This window comes from Rattus norvegicus, chromosome 4 (assembly GCF_036323735.1).
Source record: "Rattus norvegicus strain BN/NHsdMcwi chromosome 4, GRCr8, whole genome shotgun sequence".
Classification (NCBI taxonomy): Eukaryota; Metazoa; Chordata; class Mammalia; order Rodentia; family Muridae; genus Rattus; species Rattus norvegicus.
The window spans coordinates 78800475-78824511 of NC_086022.1; the positions used below are offsets into that span (position 1 = coordinate 78800475).

At 50.0% G+C, this 24037-nt stretch overlaps 2 protein-coding genes across 15 annotated transcripts in view; both read left to right on the plus strand.

Moving 5' to 3' along the window:
* Positions 1-12410, plus strand: part of Zfp862 (zinc finger protein 862) — a 29052-nt gene extending 16642 nt beyond the window's left edge. For 5 of the 14 annotated variants that reach the window (XM_017592985.2, XM_017592990.3, XM_039108665.2 and 2 more), the window contains 3 exons: positions 4810-4917; positions 5699-7816; positions 9426-12410. In XM_017592985.2, the coding sequence (XP_017448474.1) occupies positions 4810-4917; positions 5699-7816; positions 9426-9520 (2321 nt within the window). In that variant the 3' untranslated portion in view covers positions 9521-12410. Of the gene's footprint in view, positions 1-845; positions 967-4809; positions 4918-5633; positions 7817-9180 lie in introns of those variants that run through there. The other 9 variants (XR_005503550.1, XR_005503549.1, XM_039108669.1 and 6 more) reach the window with 9 other exon arrangements.
* A 2886-nt stretch (positions 12411-15296) lies between these two features.
* Atp6v0e2 (ATPase, H+ transporting V0 subunit e2) lies at positions 15297-18445 on the plus strand. The gene is made up of 4 exons (NM_001002253.1): positions 15297-15472; positions 16825-16872; positions 17418-17545; positions 17936-18445. The coding sequence occupies exons 1-3, from the start codon at positions 15369-15371 to the stop codon at positions 17509-17511; spliced, it is 246 nt and encodes an 81-aa protein (NP_001002253.1). The 5' UTR covers positions 15297-15368; the 3' UTR covers positions 17512-17545; positions 17936-18445.
* The last annotated feature ends 5592 nt before the right edge of the window (positions 18446-24037 follow it).

A 24037-nucleotide genomic window follows, 5' to 3' on the forward strand; every position in this document is an offset into this window, starting at 1 on the left:
TAGAATGGTAATAATCCTTCTGCCCTAGGGCCTATGACCTGTCTGTCTAGCCACGGGTTCTTGGCATCAGGAATGGTGTCAGGTGTAGAGTCTATCTCAAGGAACTACTATTAAAAGTAATCAGAAAGCGATTGGTTACTCTCGTGACATTTACCTTACTATTGCACCAGTGGGCCTGTCTTGCCAGGCCAGTGGTTATTGTAGCTTGTAGGGTTCATAAGTGGATAAAATGCGTGGTTACTCCTCCCGCCCCCACCCCAGCAGCATGCACAGCACCTTCTCATCCTGGGAGTGCTAATCATTAATCAATAGGTCAGAGCTTCCGGGTCATGACCAGCTTGATTGTTCCGTGTTGTGTGAGTCAAGTGTGTGCTGTCTACAGCAATAGGGTCTCGCTGTCAAGTTCTGGAGGATAATCACTGAACTTGACACGTCCTGTGACGGTTAGGGGTCTGAGGGACCTCACTGGCCAGCTCCAAAAGAAGAAACCCATTTTTGACTCTGGCTTTTATTTGTTAGCCTGCGTGTCTAGTAGGAGCCTTGTTAGAGGCAACAAGTCCACTTCAACTCTTTTAGAATTATATTTTATTTATTTAGAATTTATTGTATATGTATGCATGTATGTGGGTGCAGGCCTGCCAGTCGTCAGAGGACAACTTGTGGGAATTTGGTTTTCTCATTCCGCTGTGTAGGTCTCAGGAATTGAACCCAGGTTATCACACCTGCCGAGCCGTCTCCCTGGCCTGGTGCCTCCCGTTTGATGTCTTCAGCCCAGATAGGCAGACGGAGCCATACGTTAAGCACCGTGTTGCAAGCGCTCATTGCTCTTCCTGGTTTGATTTTAGATGTTACCTAGTGACTCCTACTGTGGAGGATGAAGACATGGCCCTTACGCCCCACAGGCCCACTTCTCTTCCCCTCCACTCTCTCAGAACAGGAGCAGCACACGGTTATGGCTGTATCCATGTAAGTTATTTGCCTGATTGTGTTTGTGTGTTATTTACTACCAAGTGCTATGATGTGCTTTTGTCCTTCCTTATAGAATCTTTTCATATTTTCTATTTAGCTAATTTTTTTTTGTACTTGCTCCGTTCCCAAACTCCCTGTAGCAGGGTTGCTAAGACACCCCTCTGCTGTCTTTCCCTGTGGACACACATCCTGAGGACTGTTGACTTCACTGGTTGCCTGGGCACTTTCCTCTTGGACCCTCTAAACAAGTTACCAAACCTGTTACTTGGCCTTCTACACAGCGGTGGCTTAGCTCCCTTTGTCATTTGCCTGCTTCCTGTATCTGTCCCTCCTGTGGACATTTCAGTGGCACTCTTCAAGCTTCCTTACAAGCAGTAGATGCAAAAGCTTCTTTCTAAGACACTGCAGATTTGCAGGTGCCTCCCTGACGCCCACACAACCAAGGGATGATGTGATGGGCGTGGAATGCCAGAGGAAAACATGTCCTCAGCATGATTGAAAGCCTGCTCTGCTGTGTTTTTACTGATACTGCTGAGAAATCGAATAGTCTTCTCGCTCCTAAATCCTTGAGCACAACGTATTACTTCTCCTCTGAGAGCCTTTAATCTCTATCCCAGCGGTCAGAGCATGACCTGCTCTTGCAGAGGACTCTGCTCTCGTCATGCCTTACCCACGGATGACTCCCTGGCACTCCACCCAGACGCACCCACATCTGGCACTCACAGCTGGCAGGTACTCCAGCCTAGGGGCACCTCCCACCTCTGGTCACTCATGTACACTTACCCACCACAGACAGTTGCAGAATTAAAAGTAGTAATTACTGTAGAAATTCTAGTCCGTTGTACTAACTAGTCCGTTGTACTAACTAGTCCGTTGTACATATGTCTGCAGCTGGTGTTGTCACGATTTGCTTTGCAGCTCCTTCCCCAGAGTCACAGCTGGGAGAGTGTCGTTGTGTGATTTCCTCAGTGATTTCTTTTATCTGTTTTTCTCTTTTTCTCAAAACTCTTCTGTCAGATACTTCCTAGACAAGACTGTGCTTTGTTTCTTTTTCTCTATTTTCTGCTTTTTTTTCTTAATATTTTAGTTTTGGTTGTTTTGGTTTTTGGGGGGGTGGATATTTTCTGTTTTTCGTTTTCAAATATGCTAACAGCTCTTCTGTAGATCTTTCTGTAGATATTTTATAAAAATGTTGTTTTTTTATTAAGTTACTATTTACTTTATATCCCACTCAAAGCTTCCCCTCCCTCTTCCTCCCAGTTCCTCCCTCCCCTCCCCTCTTCTCTTCCCATCCCTCCTCCCCTTTCTCTTTGGGGAAGAGGAGGCTTCCCTTGGCACATCAAGTTGCAGTAAGACTAGGTGCATCTTCTTCTTTTAAGCCTAGACAAGGCTGTTTTGTTCCTTTTTTTTTATATTTCCTGCTTTTTTATTGTCCGATGATTCTGTGTTCTGTTTCTGCTGTTGTTCCTGAGCCCCCTTCTTGCCTGCAGCGCCATCATGGCTTTGTTACTGTTGGCATTCATTCTTCCTCTCGAAGTCCTTTATTTTTAAAAATATTAATTTGGGGGCTGAAGAGAGGGCTCAGGGTTAAGAACTTTGGCTGCTCTTCCAGAGGACTTGGGTTTGCTTCCTGGTACCCACATGGTGGCCCACACTTCTGTAACTCTAATCCTAAGGTTTCACCAGGTACACACATGGTGCACAGACATACACGCAGACAGGACAGCCATACACATAAGTAAGTGCTTGATTTATTCTTTTTTATGTTATGTTTGTGCATGTCTGCCATGTGTGTGGGGTGCCCACAGAGATCAGAAGACGGTCATATCTCCTGGAGCTGCACTTAGGAGCAGTTGTGAGCCACCAGTGTGGGTGCTGGAAACTGAACTCAGTCCTCTAGAAGACCAGGAAGTGATCTTAACTGCTGAACCCTATAACGGCCTCAGGATTAATTCTTAGCTCCTGTTTTAAGGTTCTGTGTTGGTCCCTGTAGTATCTAGACCTTTTAGTACTTTCCCCTGCTGGTTTTTATATAGGAGGTTTTTCTTAAGCTGTTAGTTTCTAAGTTCATTCCTATTTAAAAACAAACCTCGCTGGGTGTGGTAGCACACTTCTTTAATCTGAGCCTTCTGAGAGGCAGAGGCAGGCTGGTCGATGTGAGTCCAGGACAGCCTGGTTTACATAGTAAATTCCAGGACATCCAGGACCATGTAGAAACCCTATTTCAAATTAATAATAATAATAATAATAATAATAATAATAATAATAATAAAAAATAGTTACTGATTTAAAAATTCTTAGAAACCAACAGGAAGCTTTGTACATGGCTGGGAATCATTAAGGTATGTGACACCATGAGGACCAGCTTTAACTTGAATGTGTCACAGAAGAAATAAAAACATCAGTATACATTGGTATTTGGAGGGAAAGGAAGTCACACACACACACACACACACACACACACACACACACACACACACACCTTTCTGTTACTGGTGCAGAAGGTACATAGCCCATACCCCTGAGCCTAGGAACTAAAAATGTTGTTTTCAACAACACTGTCCTTCATTTTTCAGTGTCCTGGGGTCTGAAATTTCTCTTGGAAGTTTTTCCTGTATACTCCATCTCAATTTTCCTTCCCCCAAGATGGTGCTGTTTCCTGTGGCCCTCTAGGTGTCTGAGCAAGTGTTGGCCGTGTCTCTGCTCTGCTCATCTGTGCACTACTTACCCACTGATGGCTCCCTCACAGCCCACCCCAGCCCTGCCCTCCAGCGCCTGTTTCTGAGTTGGTCCGGGGCCCCGTGCTGCAGTTCCACTGCACCTCCGTCTCCTGGTCTAGCACAGTGTTTCTCTGGGTTTATGCTTTTAGTTGTTCCTTCAGGCTTTCTTCAAAGCCATTTTAAAAGGACACCAGTTCAGTCTGCCACACTGTAATCATTTACCTACTTAGTTTTTATTAAAAGTAAACAAGTAAATACACAAATACCCATGTTGTGCATACAGGTATTCAATGATCCAAAAGATAAACACTCCTTCAGTTCCTCCCAGAAACAATCAAAACTACTAGTTATTTGTGTGTGCATGCATGTGTGTCTCTGTATGGCAAGGCACATGTGTGCTATGGTGTGTGCTCATACGCAAGAGAGGACAGAGAGAGAGAACGAGAGAACGAGAACACAACTTTGGGAGTGACTTCTTTCCTCTCACCATATGGCTCCAGAGGAATTGAACTCAGGTCCTCAAGCTCAGTGGCAAGCATCTTCCCCGCTGAGCCACCTTGCTGATCCTTGTTTGCACACCCTCACAGACATACGGAAGCAGGAAAGGACTGGGTTTTCCCATTAAATAAGGAAGCAGCTTACTGAGCTAAGTAAAGAGTAGTGTCTAACTGCTAATCTCACTGCAGATGTAGATATCTTGAAAAGCCTTCCACTCAAAGCCACGCAGCTAGCCGCCTGTACAAAAGCCAGCTGAGGCTATATGGGGCAAGCACAGATGGCTGTTGATGGCAACCTCAATGTCCTGCATAGGGCTTGCATTGCATCTGTGCATCTTTCTCCTGTTTTCTTTCTCTTCTGCCCCCCAACCCCCACCCCAGGCGCTTTTCTGGAAGCATCTCACTGTCTCTTGCTTCCCATGGCTGGCCATAAGGGTAGACCATCCTGGGTAAGAATTGCCCCTACTTTGGCATTCAGATGAGTATGTTCTAAGTCTGCCCCACTAATTGGCCTTTACCAAGGACAGAACCCAGTCATCCCTGCATACCACAGGCCAGGTCTAGCTTGCAGTGGGCTATGTGCTCTGCCAGCCCAGTGATAGTGTGACTCTTTATTTCTCCAGCAGAGCCTCCTGCTGCCACGCCGGACTTGATCACAAAACTGGAACAGAGAGCTGCACCCTGGATCGAGGACCCTAATGGGTTAAAGTCAGGGAAAAGTCGCTCCCTAGGTGAGTCTGGCTCCATTGAATCCTAAAAGACACAGACTGGACATAACGTAGCTATGGAAAGCCACACAACCCGAGTTCAGCCACGCTTATCCTGGACCTCTTGTGTTACCAGGCCATAGACAGGCAAAGATAAATAAAGAACTAACCCTACCTGAGATGGTAGAACAGTCTAGGCCACTGGGACAGGAAAGATGGCCTGATGGGAAGAGGCAGATGGGAGACACTGGGTGAGAGCAGTGGGCTGGCCCTGACTCTGAGGGCTCCTCTCCTCTCCTTTCCTCCTGGGGAACAGTGACAGCGCTGTAGCCTGTGAGAGCTACATGTCTTACACCCCAGTGCGTCATTCGCTGGCCAGTAGCCAGCCTGAGCGAGTCTTAACATGCGTTCAGAGACCACGAGAAGATGCAGGTGCCTGACTAACCTCGCTCGTTTGAGAAGCTTCACGAGAAGATTAAAGTTGCCTGTTTAGTCTAATGCTGTCGATGGTCAGGGACAGTTGATTAAGTCATCTGCTTCTGGTGGCTCACTGTCCTGTGGTATTGGGGTGAGAAGGTGGGGAAGCTAGCGAAAGAGCAAACAAGGGTCTTCTGCTGGGAAGCCAGGTCGGCCTTCACTGGTAATGCTGGGGAGGGCTCGCAGAGGCTAGCAGCCATCTCTAGGAAGGGGGATGGTGTTCAGTTTCTTTTCTTTATACACGGGGTGCTTATTCAATGCAGGTGTCTTAGCCAGTAGACCACAGGGCTCAGAACAACAAATCAACGGTAATTTAATTTCTTCAAAGGGAGAGAGAAGATGGAGGCAACGAGAGAAGCCAACAGCCAGACCCAGGCCTCGGCTCTAGAGTTCGTCTCTCAGCCGGCCTCTGTGGAGACATGCAGCGTGCACCGCTCTCCCAGCATGTGCGAAGAAGAAGTGGACGGACCCAGGAATGTCAAGAGCACATACAGGCCCCGTTCCATTCAGAGGTCATGGTTTGGGCAGTTTCCCTGGTTAGTAATGGATTCCAAAGAGACTAAGCTGTTCTGCTCTGTTTGCAAAGAAAGGCCAACTCTCCACGACAAGTCATCCCGCTTGGTCCAAGGTTACACTGGACCTTTTAAAGTGGAAACTTTAAAATACCACGAGGTCAGTAAGGCGCACAAATTGTGCGTCAACACTGTGGAGATCAGAGACGACAGCCCTCAGCCTACTCTCACCCCAGAGATCTCCGGTGCCCTCATGGCCAACATGGAGCACTTCTTCAATGCTGCCTACTCCATTGCCTACCACTCCAGGCCTCTGAATGACTTCGAGAAGGTCTTGCAACAGCTCCAGAACACCGGCACCACACTACTAGGCAAGTACCGGAACCGCACCGCATGTACCCAGTTCATCAAGCATATCTCAGAGACTCTGAAGAAGGAGATCCTGAGGGACATCCGGAACTCTCCGTGTGTGAGCCTGCTATTGGACAGCTGCGTGGACTCCTCCAGCCAGGCCTGCGTGGGGATCTTCATGCGTTACTTGAAGCAGACGGAGGTGAAGGAGTCGTACATCACCCTGGCCCCCCTCTCCAGTGAGACAGTAGACGGGTACTTCGAGACCATCATTGCCGCCCTGGATGAGCTGGATATCCCTTTCCGGAAGCCTGGCTGGGTGGTGGGTCTGGGGACCGATGGGTCTGCCATGCTGAGCTGCAAGGGAGGCCTCACGGAGAAGTTCCGGGAAATCATCCCTCAGCTGCTGCCTGTGCACAGTGTGGCCCATCGGCTGCATGTGGCTGTGGTGGATGCTTGCAGTGACATTGATCTGGTGAGGAAATGTGACCGGCATATCCGGACTGTCTTCAAGTTTTATCAGTCCTCAAACAAGAGGCTCAGTGAGCTGCAGGGCGTTGCAGCCCCACTAGAGCAGGAAATCATTCGTCTGAAGGACTTGAATGCTGTCAGGTGGGTGGCCAGCAGAAGGTGCACTCTGAATGCGTTTGTCATGAACTGGCCTGCCCTGGTGAGGCACCTCCAGAGTGTGGTGGAGGCTGGAGGCCAGGTTGGTCAGAGGGCCAAGGGCATTATGAAGCTGATGAAGAGCTTCCATTTCATCAAGTTCTGCCACTTCATTTTGGATTTCCTGAGCATCTATAAGCCTCTCTCTGAGGTATGCCAGAAGGATCTTGTGCTGGTCACAGAACTGAATTCAACCCTGGGGCGAGCCTATGTGGCACTGGAGAGTCTCCGCCAACAGGCAGGGCCCAAAGAAGAAGCGTTCAATGCTGGCTTCCAGGATGGGCAACTCCATGGCATCTTCCTGAACAGAGTAGAGATGGCTGAGCAGCGATTCCAGGCAGACAGGGAGAGAACAGTCCTGACGGGGGCTGAGTTCCTCCAGCAGAGGTTCGGCGCAGATCGGCCTGCACAGCTCAGGAGCATGGCGGTGTTTGACACCACGGCCTGGCCTAGAGGGGCCGAACTGGCCTGCTTTGGGAACCATGACATTCTCAGCCTTGCCAGGTACTTTGCACTTTCCCTCCCAGTGGGATACCGCGAGGAAGCACTGCTGAAGGAGTGGCTCAGCTTGAAAGCAGCTACCCAGAACCTTCCATTCTCCACGCTGTGTAAGAGCGCCCTGACTCAGCCCGGCCAATTCCCTCTGCTGAGCAGACTTGTGGCTGTGGTGGTCAGTGTGCCCATCTCCACGGCCTGCTGTGCACGGGGGTTCAAGGCCATGAGCAGGATCAGGACCGATGAGAGGACCAAACTTTCCAATGAGGTGCTCAACACACTCATGATGACAGCAGTGAATGGCGTGGCAGTTACAGAATATGACCCTCAGCCAGCCATCCAGCACTGGTACTTGACCTCTTCAGGACGCCGCTTCAGCCACCTCTATGCCTGTGCCCAGGTGCCTACCCGCTCCCATGCCAGTGAGTTTTCAAAATCATTAGTGTGGTAAACAGAGGAGTCCCTGTGCTCCCAGTCCCACACTGAGCAGGTGGTCTGAGCAGGTCAGCCCACAAAGGAAGGGCCCAGGGAGTACTGCAAAGTGCTTGGGCAGAGACTCGACTCCTACTTCCTGTCCATTTGTGGTGCCAGGCTTCCCACAGAGCCTTGGTCACCCCGATCCTCAAGCCCATTGTCAATAACCACAGGCTCAGAGGTTAAATAACAGTGGGAACAATAGGAAGGTTTCCAGCTAGAAAAGGGCCAGGAGACAAACCCTGTGTTCCCGCTGAGCAGTGTGGAGAGCCCTCACCTGAGTGCTGCCTTGATTTCCATGAGGGCAGAGGAGTCAACCTGAAAGAGCTTTGTCACCTCTGCTCTTCCCTGCTGAGTCACTTGCAGGAAGGAGCTAGAGACAGAAGAACTATCCTGGAGGAGTACAGAACCCAGCTAGAGGGACCTACCTGGTGTACAGCCTCAGGACAATGTGAGGAGTACATTTTGGGGTCATCTGCCCCAGTTCTGGTCTAGCTCCCTGCAGGCCTGTCCTGACACTGTGATTTTCATCTTGGAGTGAGTCAACACACAGCAGTCCGACCAGCAGAGCTTATCCTCCTAAGATAAAGCCCACCGCTGGAAAATTAAATCTAGGGGCTGGGTAGGGTTGACGTTGAGCCAGGCCCCAGGTTTTAGGGAGAGAAGAGGGTAGTGTGGTCCAGGATGGCTGTGAAGAAAGTGGGGTGTAGAGCTAAACTATCTAGGGCTGTGGGAATCCCTGGGAGCCAGGGAACCCCGAAAACAGATAGGGAGCCTTCAGTTAGCCATCAGCCTGAGGGTGGGGTTGTATCTATCAGAGGGCTGAGTGCTATCAGCTGAATGGGAAATTGCCCTCTCCTCCGCCCTCATGGAGACCAAGGCCACACCCCTGTGAGGCTCGCCACACTGCTCAGGGGGAACAGTTATTTCACCTCTGAGCCTGGGTCATTGGTGTTGGGCTTGAATATCAGGGTAGCTGAGGCTCTGCAGGAAGATTGATGGCCCTGGAACCACAAATGGACCGGAAGTGGATGTCGTCTCCTCTGTGATAGCAAAGAGGTGTCTCTTTGACTCTGCCTCTTGCACAGGGGTGAGGGAGGAGAAGCTGGAAGCTATGCCTTGGGGAAAACTGTCCTCTCCATGGTACCCACAAGGAAGCAAAGGGAGACACTCAAGTGTATGTGATGCTGCCACCACCCTAGCAGACCTCATGGACATTTGGGGCTCAATAGCTCCTTGCAGTGGGCCCCTGTGCACTGGATGCTGGCAGGTCCCTGGCCTCTAACCCATTAATTCCTAACTGTAATACTAGCTCCTGCATCCCAGTTATGACAACCAAAAGGACCTCCAGACATTTCCAGTTGTCACCTGAGATCAAAGCCCCCCAACCCAATCTTTTGCCCTCAGGGAAAGGACCAGGAAGAGCAGGCAGGTGAGTCGTGCGGGATGCAGGGTTGGCCTGTCTGGTTGGTTTTGATGTTACCTTTAGCACACTTAGATGTGGGCTGGGGAAGGCACTCATCTGTGCTCCGTGTGCTTACACAGTCTCCTCCACAGATACAGGGTTCAGGAAGGAGGGGATGGCGGCAGCACTTAGTAAGGAGGATTCTGTAACCCAGAAGACATCCGGCACACCATCTGGGGAGCCATGAGGTTTGGAAAAGTCACGTGGTCAAGGTTCCTACACCCCTATACCATCTCAAAGATGCCATGGGCCTGAAGAATAGTGGCCTAGACAAGGTTTTGGGGCCTCCTTGATTATGGAGAAGGCTTTCTGAAGATTCTAGGCTATCCTGGTGTGATACCTTATGGGCCCAGAATGTGGGCAGTGACAAAGGGTTGAAGCACACATCCCAACGGGACAAGGCCCTCAAGGTGAGCAGTGCCTCCCAGTGCAAAAGCATTCCAGACAAGCACTTACCTCAAGTCCATGTTGTCCAAAGATTCGTGCCGTGAGAGAGTTCATCCCACATACTCTGTTGGCAGAGGATTTTCCTGAAGTGGGAGAGTGGGTTGGCGGGTGAAAGGAGCACCCTAGTTCTCTACATCCATGGCACAAATGGGAGGTGACCTATGAGGAAGGCCATTTGATGGTGGAAATGATTGTGCTGCAGGGACCTTGGCCTGCTGCAGAAGCTCCCAGGATGGCCATTCTGGACCGCTGCCGAGGCTCATGCAGTAGAATCAAGGAGACCCTACCCCTCAAGGCCTGCCTTTAGCATGAAACGGACCAACATCCTTTGCACGGAGCATGAGAAAGGTGGTCTCACCATATCTCCCACATAGTAAAGCACGCTTCCTCTGAAGGGAGCCTGGTGAAGGGAAGGGAACCCTCCACACCTCTCAACCCTTGGGTTGGCTGCTGTGGTTCCAGACAGATTCCTGAGGAATTCACAAAAGGTGGGAGCTGGAAGGTGTTGGATCCAGGCCAGCTCTTCTGCAGACAGTGTGCCTATGATTAATCCCTTCCTCCTTTCTGTTCCTCATTTTCACTCCTCATGTGGTTGCCATAGAGAATCCAAGTGCCTGTTGGCTCCATGTAGCCATAGCAGTAGTCAGTGGGAGCCTCAAAGTCCTGGAGAAGAGGGCTTGTCTAGAGCACTTAGCTGCTCCTACCCTGCACTTGTCCTTAGTGGCAATGGTATCAGCTTTGCCACTCGAGTTATACTGAGGCAGAGGTGCTGTCCTCACCTACTGTCCACAGGACAGATGCACCCGTCCTGCAGAAGGCCCTGCAGCCTGCTCAGAAGCACCAGAGCCTGGCAAAGTTCCGTGTCCTGGATGTGTAGACTCACACTCCCAAATCCAGCTCAGCAGCTACAGTCTCTCCCCAGCTTCCCCAGGACCTTTGTGGGCATCATCTAGGTTAATCACCATTTTCACTTGCATAGAAGCGCCTTCAGGAAAACTAGGTCTTTGAGCCCTCTCCCATTTTCCCCTTTATGGTTAATTGAAGCATCTTCCTTCCTGGGCAACCTGACCCTGCAGGCTCAGTGTCTGCCTATTTGGTTAGGACGAACTTTTCTAGGCTCTGCTTATTTGGCCTCAGGTTGGAGAATTGCCCAATGGAAGGACTCTTTGCCTCTGTGACCTCATTTTAAATGTGCAGGAGCCTTACTTGCTGCCCATCTGCTGTAGACCGCTGGTCTGTGCCATAAGCACGCAGCCTCTGACCGAGCTACCTACCCACTCCAGCAGGTGCTGAAAGCCCAGGTGGTTGTGCACCCAGGAGCCTCAGCACTACGCAGGCCTTATGCTCTCTGCCCCAGTACAGCCTTGGTGTGCAGTGCAGTTTTCCCGCTCAAGAAGATCCCCTGTCCAGCCTAGGAGCGTGCAGGAAAGGGGCAGACAGGCCTTTGACTCCAAACCTTGGAGGTGACCCAGGCAAAACCTCAGAGTTCAGGGATTTTCCAGGTCAGAGTTGAGCCATCTGTATGGCTCCACAAGTGCCTCTCCTACAATGTCTTTCCTTTAAAAAATACCAAAAGCAAGATACCCGTCCTGTGTAAGGTAGCCATGGTTTCTGGAATGAGGTTTGGGGAGCTGAGGTGGCTACAGGGTGAAGCAGCGCCTTGTCTTCTCCACACCAGCACCCTGAGGTCACTTCCTCGTATGGAGCAGGCTGTTTCTAGGCTAAGTCTACCCAGAAACACAGGGTGGCCAGCATGCATAGAGCAGCTTTCTTAGCCTCGGCGTCTTAACTCAGGTTTTCCTGACCCTTTGCCAGCTCAAGACAGAGAAGCAATATTCATGTTTAGCCCCTGATAGGGGTGCATGGTGAGTACCCTCACCTTGTAGCCTTTGTGCTCAGGCTGGTCCTGTTTGACTCTTAGGCATGGCTGCATTTCACTGGGTGCGTCTGGTTTCATCTCAGGGGAAAACAAGCCGGGGGCACTGTAAGGAGGAGGAGGCACTATCCCTTTGGCCTCAGACCCCTGGCCTCCCCCTCCTTTCCTGCCTTTTAACATGCTTGATGCCCCTACCCAATCTAGCTGTCTGTCTATGTAGTGTCGGCTGCCCTGAAACTTGCTATGTAGATGAGGCTAGCCTTGAACTCACAGAGATCCATGTGCCTTTGCCTCCCAGGTGCCGTGATGCCGTGATTAAAGGCTTGTACCACACCCCCTGGGTCCTGCCTGTTCTCATCTTGTATATCTCCTGGCACACATCCCTCCCCTTGTCTGGTAACTTGTGCCCACTGGGCTGCTCCAAGTAGCCAACATTGGACTCTGCACTTTGATTTCAGTAGCCATAGAAACTTGGGGAAGTGAGGAAACTCAACTTCTGACTTTCTGAACACAGTAGAGGGTAGCCACCTCCAGACCTGGTACCACAAAGGGCAAGTCCCTAGAGTGCTAAGTGTGGTCAGAACAATATGGGGGGTGGGGGTGGGGTCGCCAGAATGGCATCTGTGTAGCCAGAAACAAAGATGACTGCTCGGGAATGCTCTGGACTCCTGGTTTTAAGGTTGTACAAATTAGGTTTAAAAACCATGTTCAAGTCTTAACTTTTGCTATTTGAATAAAGCAGAATTTGACTTTATTGTTGTCTTTATACTTCCTTCCTCTCTGACTCCCGAGTGAGCCGATTTTTTTTTTCTTTTTTCTTTTTTTTTTCTTTTTCTTTTTCTTTTTTTTTTTTTTCCGGAGCTGGGGACCGAACCCAGGGCCTTGCGCTTCCTAGGCAAGCGCTCTACCACTGAGCTAAATCCCCAACCCGAGTGAGCCGATTTTACCCATGGGTGTGAGAACTGGAATCACGTGTTCCATGCTCACCGCTGTTCCGCACATATAGCCAGGCTTTCAAGGGAAAGCCACCCATTGTCCCCAGCAGTGCCAAAGCCATGACCCCCCTCAAAAGATTTCCCAGTGAACTGCTTCAGGATGCCCTCTGCAGCTCTGCTTGGGTCAGGTGTCCTCCACTAGCTCTGGCAGCACAGCAAAGTGGCACAGATGCTGGGAGACTCCAAACCTCTGGCCAGGAGACCTACATATCGTATCCGCATGTGTGTGGTGTCCGGAATACTAAAGCACCACTGGAGGCAACGGCATGCCTGGCTGTTTCTGGGCTACAGCTGTGCAGCTGCTAAGTCAGGAGAGGCAGCCCACAGCAGCGCTGGAGAATCCGCCCTGGCCTTCCAAGGAGGTAGGTGGGTGTAGTCTAGAAATAGGTAGCTAGAGGCAGTCTCCACTGGGTTGGGCCTTGCATTTTCTTAGGAAAGCTTCCAGGGTAGGCAGCAGCAGCCACAAAGCAAGGTAGACTCTTCAAGGAACATGCTGGAAGGTGAGTAGTAAGCTGAGACCTGGGAGCCTACTCTGCCTCTGCCTTCTCCAAGTGGGAGAGGAACCCAGGGTGCAGCTACCTGATGCATCATTCCTTCCTGGTGTCAGTATCTGTTGTTGGGGACTCTGAGCAGAGCCTCCTCACTGTGAGTCTAACCATGGGTAAACACAATCCTCAGACCCGAGAAGGTTTTCCCATGCTAGTCCCACCACTGGGCTTCTCACTTGGCTCTTAGGGCGCTGCCTCTGTCTGTAACTCTTGCCACCCTCAGCACCCAAGGGTACATTCACCTCTGCACCCAAGCATGGATGCCCGAAAGTGACTGTCATTTAGCCTTTTTCCATAGACAACTGCCAGGGACCCCTGTGCAGGTGTGCTGCCTGGAACCCATCATCTGCCCCTGTTACAGCAGAAAGCCAGGCACGATGACACAAACCTGTAATCACAGACATGGAAGGCCGAGGCAGGAGGAAACCCTATCTCAGACAACACAAAAATCGCTACAGAAGTGCTTTGTGGTCTGTGGCTCTGCAGGGGACTAGGCATCTGCCATAGGTGGAGTGCTGGGGACAGAGACCTCCCAGCAGCAGTTTGCTGATGTTTCCCGTGGTCCTGATCCACATTCAGTCTCCATAGGGTTGGCTGGAGAGAAGATACTGCCTGTGTTCTGGTATGTACGCGCCCTAATCAGTAGGGTCTTCCGGTGCTTTCAGAGGTCCCCTTGGATTAGATGGAAGGCCTCTGCACATAGATTCAGAGAAAATCCCCTCTCCTAGGATGTGCCACTGTGGCCATGTCTGTGTAGCTCTGTGTAGCTCTTGAAGTTCTTATCACATGAGCTCAGGCTGGCCAGCTCTTCCAGTGACCTAAAGAACCCAGGATCAAGTTTGGCCTTGGGATTTTCGACCCACCAAATCATTAGTGGATGTCAGTTGCCTCTACGTGTATCTAGACTCTTCTCCTATGTGGCTATCTAGCTCTGTGAGAAGGCGAGGTAGCAAAGCAGTAACTTTCCTTCAGCGTCTTCCTCCTGTAGTCCCAGCAAAACCTCTTTGGGCAGTAGGAGCCAAGACGGCTCATCCTGACTCACAGAAGTGACCTCACGTGGGGTGAAGAACACTGAAGTCCTGCAGCTCTGGTAAGAGCAGTGGGATGACGCTGCCTACAGAGTGTAACACAACTGTTAACTTGATTCAGACTCACCTAGGAAGCCTCTGTGCATGCCTCTGCTGGGTTCACTGAGGTGGAAGGCACAGCCTAACGTGGGTAGCAGAGTCTATGGGCTGGGATTCTAAACTGATCTAACTATTTGTCTGGGTCACCCTGTGGTGGAATTTTCCTGAGAGGCCTTCCACGATGTCTTTCCAATCTGGACTTGATGTAAGATAAGCCTTTATGTGTCTTCTTTATACAGATAACCAGAAATGTGGCGTGTAAGTTTGCACAGGTAGGCTGGGTGTATAGGGGCTTGGAGACGGTTCTCTGTGAAGATCTGTCCCCAGCTGCTGCACAACTCCTTTCAAGAATGACTGCTGTGCTGACTTGGTTTCCCCATCCAGCTCTCACCTGGACTGTGGCCCTTCAGGAGTGGCTGGCCTCAAGTGTCCCAAGTCTTGCTGTGTTTTACCCAGATCGCCTGAACCCCTACCAAAGAGGAAGAATAGTCTATCAGTGGCCCGATCCAGAGGCTGGGCATCCCCAACGTTCAGTGTAGCAATGAGTTCTGCACAGGACTGCTAGGGGGTGCAAGGTTCACTTCGCTGAGGGGAGGCTTTAGCTCAGGCCAAGTTTGTGACCTCTCAGCTTCACGAAGTCCGCTGGTCGAAGCCCCTGTGGTGCCCACGCAGACCTCCGCTCTGGCTAGGGTCTCCCCCAACGCTGGCCCCAGGCACTTGTGCTGTCCAAGCACTGCAAGTGACCAAGAAAAGCCGCAAACCCAATCCTGGAACCACCTGCGACGGAGTAAACCCTACTCAGCCAATCAAGGGAAAGGGTTCCCGGAAGTCCCGCCCTTGTTTCTGAGTGACAGCTGGTGAATAGGCTGCGTTCCCAGCGGACGGGGTTCAGAGATGCGCGAGCGCAGCTGATTCTCTTGATCCAGGACCTCCCCGACTGGGATCCCGTTGCGCATGCTCACCGCCCTCTGCCCGGACGTGCACCTGCTTAGAGAGTCCTCCGTTCGATCCGGTACCCCGTCTGAGCATCGTGCACCCAGCCATGACAGCCCATTCCTTTGCCCTTCCTGTCATCATCTTCACCACATTCTGGGGCCTCATCGGCATCGCTGGGCCCTGGTTCGTGCCCAAAGGACCCAACCGTGGGTAAGAAAGGCGAACAGGCCTCGATTCCCTGCAGACGCTTCCCTGTCCCCTAGCTGGGTTCGCCCATTCACCCTGGGCACCCCTGCTTGCTACACTGCAATTCATGCCCTCACAGAAACGCCCCTACATGACTTCTTCCAGATCTCTGCACCTGGGCTGGGGCAGCCAGAAAACAGGCTAGGACTGGGTGAACGGATAGATTCAAAAGTCAGGGCAAGCAGATGGTTAAAGGTCACCCGCACCCGTGCAGTCGGTAAAGGCTGCATATGGGCACTAATCTTGCCATTCTTGTGTGTGACATTGGGCAAATGCCAGGCCTCAGTTTTTTCACTGAGGAAAATAAGGGAGATGGCAACACCTGCTTTGTAAGACTGGTGTGAGGATTGCCCTAAGCAATGTCCTGGGCATGTTGTGTATACTGGAGGATTTTAGCTGCCTTCATTTTTTGAAGGCTCCTAGCAGATTTCTGCACCGTTTACCAGTCCTTCTGTTAGTCTCTCAAGACATGAAGCTCTCACATGCCTTTGTCCATTGTCTCGGCACTGACCACTGCACAGCCTTGTGATGTTAAAGGCCTTTGACCACTAATCTGTTCAGCACCACCTTGAAGTGCTTAGGCTCTGCCATGGATTAGATTTAGCCTACACTGGAGGCATAGACAGATGGGCATTGCCTTTATTCGTACAAATCGGAAGGCGGCTGGAGAGATCGCTGGACAAAGCACGTTCTGGTTCTGCTTCTAGAGGACCAGAATCTGGTGCCCACATGGAGGGACTCACAACAGTTTTAACTATGGCTCCAGGAGATCTGAGGCCCGTTCTGGCCTTTGGGCAGCAGCTCGCGCGCGCACGCACGCACACACACACACACACACACACACACACACACACGGATTTAAACTGGACTCCAGACTTTACTTGGTAATCACGCCCATACCATCTCCCCCGAAAGTCTTAGTGAGCTCCTTCTTGTCTCTTCAGCTGTATTGTAGGCCTCTGTCTTTGATCTCCTGAGTGGGTCCAAAGCCCCTGCATTTTCTATAACAACCCAGCCTCTTAACAGTACTGTGGTCTGTTGCCTTCTTTGATGTTGCCGGATGAATTTTGAGGCTATCTTCTGGTGGGCTGTCACAAATGGAGTGTGGACAAAGCCTTCTCCAGCATGCAAATGGAGAGGTGTTAGCTGATGGAGAAGGGAGAGATTTGCAGTGTAGTTGGGATGTAGATGACCTTGTGATTCTTACTCAGAGTGAACCTCAGCATGGTCCCCAGGTAGCGCCAGGAGGGCCGACACAGGAAACTGTTTCTATGGCCCTGTGGTCCAAGGCTGCTTTTCCTTTTTTGCTGTTCCAGGGTGATCATCACCATGCTGGTAGCTACTGCTGTCTGCTGTTACCTCTTGTGAGTATTGCCTTCCTCAGGAACTGGGTCTGATTCTGCCTCTCAGTTGACAGTTGCAGTTTTGTAGTGCCCAGAGCTGAGCTGTGAGATACATGAGTTATGGACCAGCTCAGTAGTATCTACTCCTGACTGAGCACCAGAATCCTCCAGATTGGTTGTTCAAACACGGCTTTCATGCTCCACTCTAGACTCAGTCACACAGAAATCAGTGCATGGTACTGCTAGCAAGTGCAGTATGAGAGCCAATGTAACCACTAGGGGGCAGCAGAGTGCACGACAGAGCTGGAGTGGCTTCTTACCGCCCAAGGACAGACACCCTCACCCTGAATCCAGCCCCAGTTCAGGGACATTATATATTTAGAGAAGATCAAATAAACTCAAAATCAAAAATCAAAATCCACGAATCCTAAACCAAGTCCCTGTGCCAACCAGGACAGACCCTGCCATGCTCTTTGAAAGATGGAGTAGCCAAGTCCTCCCTTGGTATGTTGTGTATGATGGGTCCCTTCTGTGTCCAGTACCCCTCACTCTGCTATCCCTGGCAGCTGGCTCATCGCCATCTTGGCCCAGCTGAACCCCCTATTTGGGCCACAGCTGAAGAATGAGACCATCTGGTACGTGCGCTTCCTGTGGGAGTGACCACTGGGAGTGACCGGCTGGCTTCTGGCCCCAGGTACTGAAGGGAAGGACTGACTTGAGGGTAAAATGAGGGGTGTGTGGTGGGAGGGAGGAGATCAGGAATTAGTTTATTTAGCAAGGGGAGTGAAAGGAAATGGTAGCTCCTAGGAGGGATGGAGACTGGGCCTGTAGCTCCTGTCCTCGGTCAGCTTCCTGAGTCCCCCACACACAGCTCAGCTGTAGGACTGCCAGACCACAGGTGGGAGGGGGTAAGGTATGTGTAAGACCCATCATGTAAGTAAGAGGCTAAAATGGACAGAGGGAGGTGACAGGTAGGGACAGGAGTAGGCTGAGGGAGTTTTCTAAGGAACGGGGAGGGAGGAGATGGGGTGGGGGTGGTGAAGGGATGTCTCGGTGGTAACTCTTAATGCTGTGTACTTTTCAGATGCCCTGCTGTGAAAGATGACCCAGCCTTGATGTCCCTGGAGACCCTGCATTCCCACTGGCCCCACCCATCAGTATGACGTTCTGTGCTCTCCGTGCCAGCGTGCTGTGGGATCCATACCCCCCAGAGCCAACCTGGTTTCAGTTTCCCCTGTGTTCCCAGCCATTAGGGGGCCTCCATTTTGGGAAAACCCTGTGCTTAGTCAGGACACAGTGGGGGCTAACCTGAGCTCAAATCCCCACACTTGGCACTTCTCTCTCTTCCAAGCAGATCCTGGCTGAGAAGCTGGACCTGCTGGGATCTGTTTTCATCCAGGGAGCAGAAGGCAGGACTCAGCCTGGTCCCAGAAAGGACTCAAGTCTTTGTGGAGAAGGGACATGTGGCCCAGAACACTCCAAGCTTTTCAACTCTTGCCTCCACTGTGTTGAAATATTGGGTCAGGGTCACAGGCCTCCTCCAGCCCTGAAGTGGATTACCCATTTAGTTTCTTGCACTTCTAGATGTGAAATTCCAGAGATGCTGTTGACCTAAAGAAGCAGTCACACCAAAACCCTGGCACAGTCAGGATTGAAGCCTCCGTGTTTAGCCCTCAGTAGCAGGGAAGTCACTTAGCATGGGAGGGAGATGGTGCGTCTTTGAAATGTTCTAGTCAGTTTCCTCTCCCTCTGCAGATGAGCTCACTCACTCCCTAGTACTTGTACAGTGGGGTACAACCATTTTTGCCACTCTTCATTGGGTCCCAATACCCTTGAAGAGATCTGGAGTTGAGGTTGGGGGACAGACAAAGGTGATGTTTATGGGGTGCTACTAGCACTATGCCTCCCTGGCTTCTGAGACCCTCTGTCCCTAAGCTCATATGGCTCTGTGCCAGGCTCAGTGAGACAGAAAATGTAAACCATGGGGGATCATCCCAGGGGACTCCAGAGAGGGCGAGTAGGCCATTCTTGCCTGAGTCGCCAGGGCTACCTAAGGCACAATCCATGTTGTCTAGTCCGAGGCTGTCCGAGTTCCCAGGGGAAGGAAAGCCAGCCTTGATTATCTATCGACTATTTGTTTGGTCTTCCCCTGTAGGGATCGTTTGGGGAGTGGCAGAATACACTCAAGCTCAGATTCCTGGGCATTAGGTGTGCTGGTTGCTCAGATCTTCGGTTGGGACCTGTGTGGGCAACCCATCCCTTCCTCCCCTGACTCCTGAAGCCTTTCTGTGGGGTGGGGCATGGTGAGCATGATGTGTTGAAAAGCTGATTCCTGTCTAATAAATCATGGTGATGCAAGATTGATTTTGCAGCCAAGCTCTGGCCTCTGCTCAGTTTGCCAGCTGCCACATGGTTTTGGTTTGTCTGTCCCCTCTGCTCAGATGTTTTTAGTTTACTGGTGGCTCAAGGGACAGGAAAAGGGGCTGCTCTTCTGGGACTTGGTACAGAGGACCCTCACACTTTCTTGAGATCTGGAGGAGAGTCTGGCTTTACTGGCTGTCCTGCACATGGTCTATACCTGCCCAGTAGGAGGAAGACCAAGGTTCATTCAAGTGGCACTTCAGCCGCTGACCTTTGCTCCCTGACCTTTGCTGATCCTGGGTGTAGGGGACCATTTCTTTAGCTCTTCCTACTGGAAGCCAGCCCGGCCCAGCCTGCTGCATGCCAGTTGTTAGGGCTTCCGGTCTGGAGTGCCTGAGATCCTCATTGGCTGGGGTGGGGGCAGAGGTGGCTTCTCTCCAAATAGCTGCTTTCTCCTTCCAGTTGTTCTGGACTTGGAACTTCTTGGTACTGGCTTGACCGAAGTCCTTTGGGTGCTACCAGATGTATGTGTCTGTGACCGAATGTCGCTGAGCTCCCTGGCACCAGCCTCTGTTCTGGGAGGGTGGAGACTGAGGAAATACTCCCTGTGTAGCCTTTGGTCTGCTCGGGCCTGGCAGCAGCTCATTTTCTGAGGCTTTCTCCTGCCTAGTTCCCTTTCTGCTGTGCATCCATTGTTTCCATTGAGAGCTACAGAGACAGAACGCCCAGCCATGTTAGGAGACAGCCACAGAAACAAAGACACTGCTCCTAATGGTTCACACCGTGCGCAGCACTTTCAAGCCCTTCACAGAGAGGTTGGAGAGCTGTGGAGAGAGATGAAGGCTTTGACCCAGGCACTCGGTTTTGCTGGGATGGAGAACATAGGTGCTAGGCACAGGACAAGCTGTTTAGGAGTCCCTCTGGCCTCTAGCTATGTGTGAGCTTGGAGAAAGCTATAAGATCTCAAGCAGAAAATCTATTTAAACTACATGGCTAGCTACACACTAAGGGTAATTCAGGCCCGTATTAGTCATAGACTAACACAGCAGGGCCAGGAGAAGGACTGAGAGTACATACATGCTTACTCGCCCTCTGGTAAGATTAGGTCCCCTACACCTTTGCCAAGATTTATGTTCTCTCAGGGCCGTTCCCTTCGCACTCAAGGTAGGAATATGCGGGAATAGCAGGGGCTTCATCAAAACTACACAAAAGTTGCCCTGTGAAATAAATGGCTTGGTGAATAAGTCACTTGCTGTGAAGTCTGATCTCCAGAACCTATGCAATGGAAGAACCATGTTTTGCAAGTTGTCCTCTGATCCTCACATGCCCACTATCACACACACACACACACACACACACACACACACACACACACACACACACAAGGGTGCACATGCGTGCATGTACCCTCCCCCACATGCACACAGGCACTAAAAATATAGGGAGAAGACTGGTCATTAAAGCTACTACATAGATTTAATTTAGCAACCTCTTTAGAGAAGACTGAACTCCAATCACATCTTTAAGGTAGGGAGAGAACATTTCAGAGAGAGAGAGAGAGAGAGAGAGAAGGGAGTCAGGAGAGGTGTGATCAGGGGATCAAATCAAATTAGGAAAAAGAAAGGTCAGGATTACAGAGGGCGAGTTAAGTGTGGCAGTACACACCTATAATCCCAGCACTCAGGAGACAGAGTCATAAGGATAATGACTGCATGGCCAGTCTGGACTACTTAAACCCTGTGAAGTGGAAACTTGTAGTTCTTTGGAAAGTCAGTTATGCCAAATGACATTTTGCTGGGGCACACAGGTGAAAGGATGTCTTGCTAAAGCAAACTCATGAAAGACTCCCTGAAGCAGACACGGGTGAAAGGGTGTTTGGATAGAGCAGACACGTGAAAGGACACTTGATGAAGGAGTGTGAATATGACCCCACAGACAGTGGGAGACGGGCTCTGAGCTTTGGTTTGCTTTGCCTCTCTGTTCTTCACCAAAGGCACATGTATTGGCTTGCCTATACATGGAGTTATTGAGCTGAACTTGTGATAACTCTGACATTGAGATAAACTCGCCCAAGAACTGCTTGTGAGGTTCCTGTGGCAGCTTGTTGCTTCTGCGGCCTCGCCTCAGGCTGATTGGTGAGCCTGGTGGATTGAACTACAGCTGCCTGGTGTCTTCTTGCTGAAAGGACTGGGCTGTAGCTGATGGTTCGTGCCTAGTGTCTGAGTGCCAAGATGACTGGTCTGCAGCTGCTAAGTCATGTTTGCTACGGGACTGAACTGCTGCCCAAGATCGAGCTCGCCCTAAAGAACTATCGCTGATCAGGTCCACCTCCCCACATCCTGATAGCTTCTCTCTTCCATTACCTCTGCTGGGTGGTGGGCTAGAGGAGAGGCTGAGCCCTTATCAAAAGTAGGTTGTAAGTATTTGTGTCTACAGGTGGTGCCCAACATGGCTTAGGCATAATGGGTAACTGCTTCTAAAGTGGTAGAAGAACCCGCAGATTATGAGGGGTTAGCAACGTTTCTTAAGGAAATTGGCAAAAATGGCAGCTACTGCTGCTGGGTGCTCTCCTACTGTGTTCCCAGAGGGGATTTTCTGGTTTTGCTTTGTAGTGCTCACATCTACTCTTCTGAAAAAGTTTGGAGGGAAAGCTGAAAACTCAGAAAGTTCACTTAGTTCTCTTCTGTTAGAAAAGATTTCAGAGTGGCTATACATGGAGAGAGTTTGTGACTAGAAGTCAAAATGCTTGCAAAGCAAAAAGATCAAGGGGGAAAATAACATTCAGGCTTGGGATGAGCCTGGGAATGTACCACACAATGAAAATGAGAAAGAAAATTGGCTGGAAGGTAAAGTACCACTCTGCCCTGCTCCACACACTTTCTCTACCACTACCAGGTACCCAAAGCACCTCAGTTGAGACAAGGAGCTGGGAAGAACACGAGGTGCCACAGGGTACAAAGAGTTAATGTGCAACCAAGTGAACCACCAGAGGATTTGCTTGGGCCTACACAGGCACCTTCAGCCTTCCTAGTCTTTGTGCAGCATATGCCCGCTAATGATGGCATCCTCCCTATAATGAATTGACCTAGCAACCAGTAGAAATGCTCTGTTTAAAGCATCTTAAAGAATCTATTGTTGGCCTACATTCTTTCTTTGTCAAAGCAATGCTAAATAGCTGGTCTACACAGCATAGGGCGATCCCTCAAGATTGGAAGGGATTGGTATCAGCTATTCTAGAAGCTGCTCAACAATTACAATGGTTATCATGGAGACGTGAAGCCACAAAACTAGCACAATATAATTTAGCAAGGGGGATAAATGTTACTAAAGACCAGCTGCTTGGTGAAGAGTGTTATGTGGACTTACAAGAATAAATCAGATCTGAGGATGGTGTAATTGAACAATGTCATGTTCCCACTTTAAGAGCTTGGGATTTGGTTGAGGATCCTGGGGAAAAATCGACCTCATTTACTAAAATAAGGATTTTGGAGAAGCTTTAACAGAATTCTTAGAGGTTGAGTTCAGCTGTAAATAGGACCATATCAGAACCCTGAAACCAGTCATTGATAGAAATATTGACCTTTGAGGATGAAAACCCTGACTTAAGAGCAATCAGACCACTGAAAGCACACGGAGCCTCCATAGATAAGAGAAACAACTGGTATTGGGTCCCAGGCGTATAATGAAAATATCACAGGGCAAATTGTGGCTAGGAATATCAGAAATAGAAATGCTCGATGTTTTAATTGTGGTCAACTTGGTCATTTCCAAAGAAATTGTAAGGCTAACAGATTCACAGTTCAAAATAAGAAATACATTGATTCTAGGGAATATTGTAATCTTAGAGGAGAACATGCAGGTTCATGTTACTATGGCTACAAAGGCTTCCAGGCTATTGCAGTCATTGTGGAAAGGGCAAACATCAGGCAAAGGACTGCCAATCTAAGAGAATCCAAGGGGCCTGTCAACTCAAGGCCCTGCAGCAAATAATACAAGCTGTTTCCTTTGGTCATTCAGGAGGTCCCAAGCAGGCAAGAAAATGAGGTATTTCTGATCTTACACATGCTATAGAAGGAAGTTCAATTTTGGATCTGGTCACAGATACTCCTCTTACATTACCCTGCAAAGTTGAATGTTATAAGTTAACCACTGGTGTGTATGGTCCCTTACCTTCAGGGACTGTGGGAATAATCTTGGGAAGAAGTGGATTCACTTCTCAAGGAATTATTGTGCTTCTAGGTGTAGTAGATGGGGATAGCAAGGAAGAAATAAAAATCATGGCAAATGTGAAAAAGGAGATTCACATTGAAGAAGGGGATGGAGTAGCTCAATTGTTATTTCCTTACATCAAGGGCAATGCTGTATTCCCAGTGAATGAACAGGGGCTTTTGGGAGCACTGGGAGTGTGTGTTCTGGCAAACAATGGTCAGCGATCCAAATTCATGGTACAAATGAATGGTGCAAACAGAGATTATAGGTATATTTTCCCAAAAGTCTTAGAATCCAGATTGGTCACTTCAGAAGGTTTACACACAACTGCTTAAATTATCACAAACAAGGCAAAGTGTCCAGTGGATTACCTGTGTGGGACCAGAAGGGCAAACAGGAGAGTTGAGACCTTATGTGGCTGACAGACCCATAAATATATGGGGAAAGGATCATTTACAACAGGGTACTCAAATTAATATTCCTGCAATTCCAGGGATAGCAAATGAGGGAATGATGTGATATGGCAGTTACACCTGAGGAAGGTGATAGAGCACAATCACAAGCTGTGCCCGTGGTCAAAGAACAGGATGTCACAGGGATTGAATTTCCAAATTTA

Coding starts and splice junctions, on each gene's coding strand:
- Atp6v0e2 (NM_001002253.1), top strand. CDS start 15,369: ATGACAGCCCATTCCTTTGCCCTTCCTGTCATCATCTTCACCACATTC. Junction 15,473..16,824: donor CCCAAAGGACCCAACCGTGG/GTAAGAAAGGCG, acceptor TTGCTGTTCCAG/GGTGATCATCACCATGCTGG. Junction 16,873..17,417: donor GCTGTCTGCTGTTACCTCTT/GTGAGTATTGCC, acceptor TATCCCTGGCAG/CTGGCTCATCGCCATCTTGG.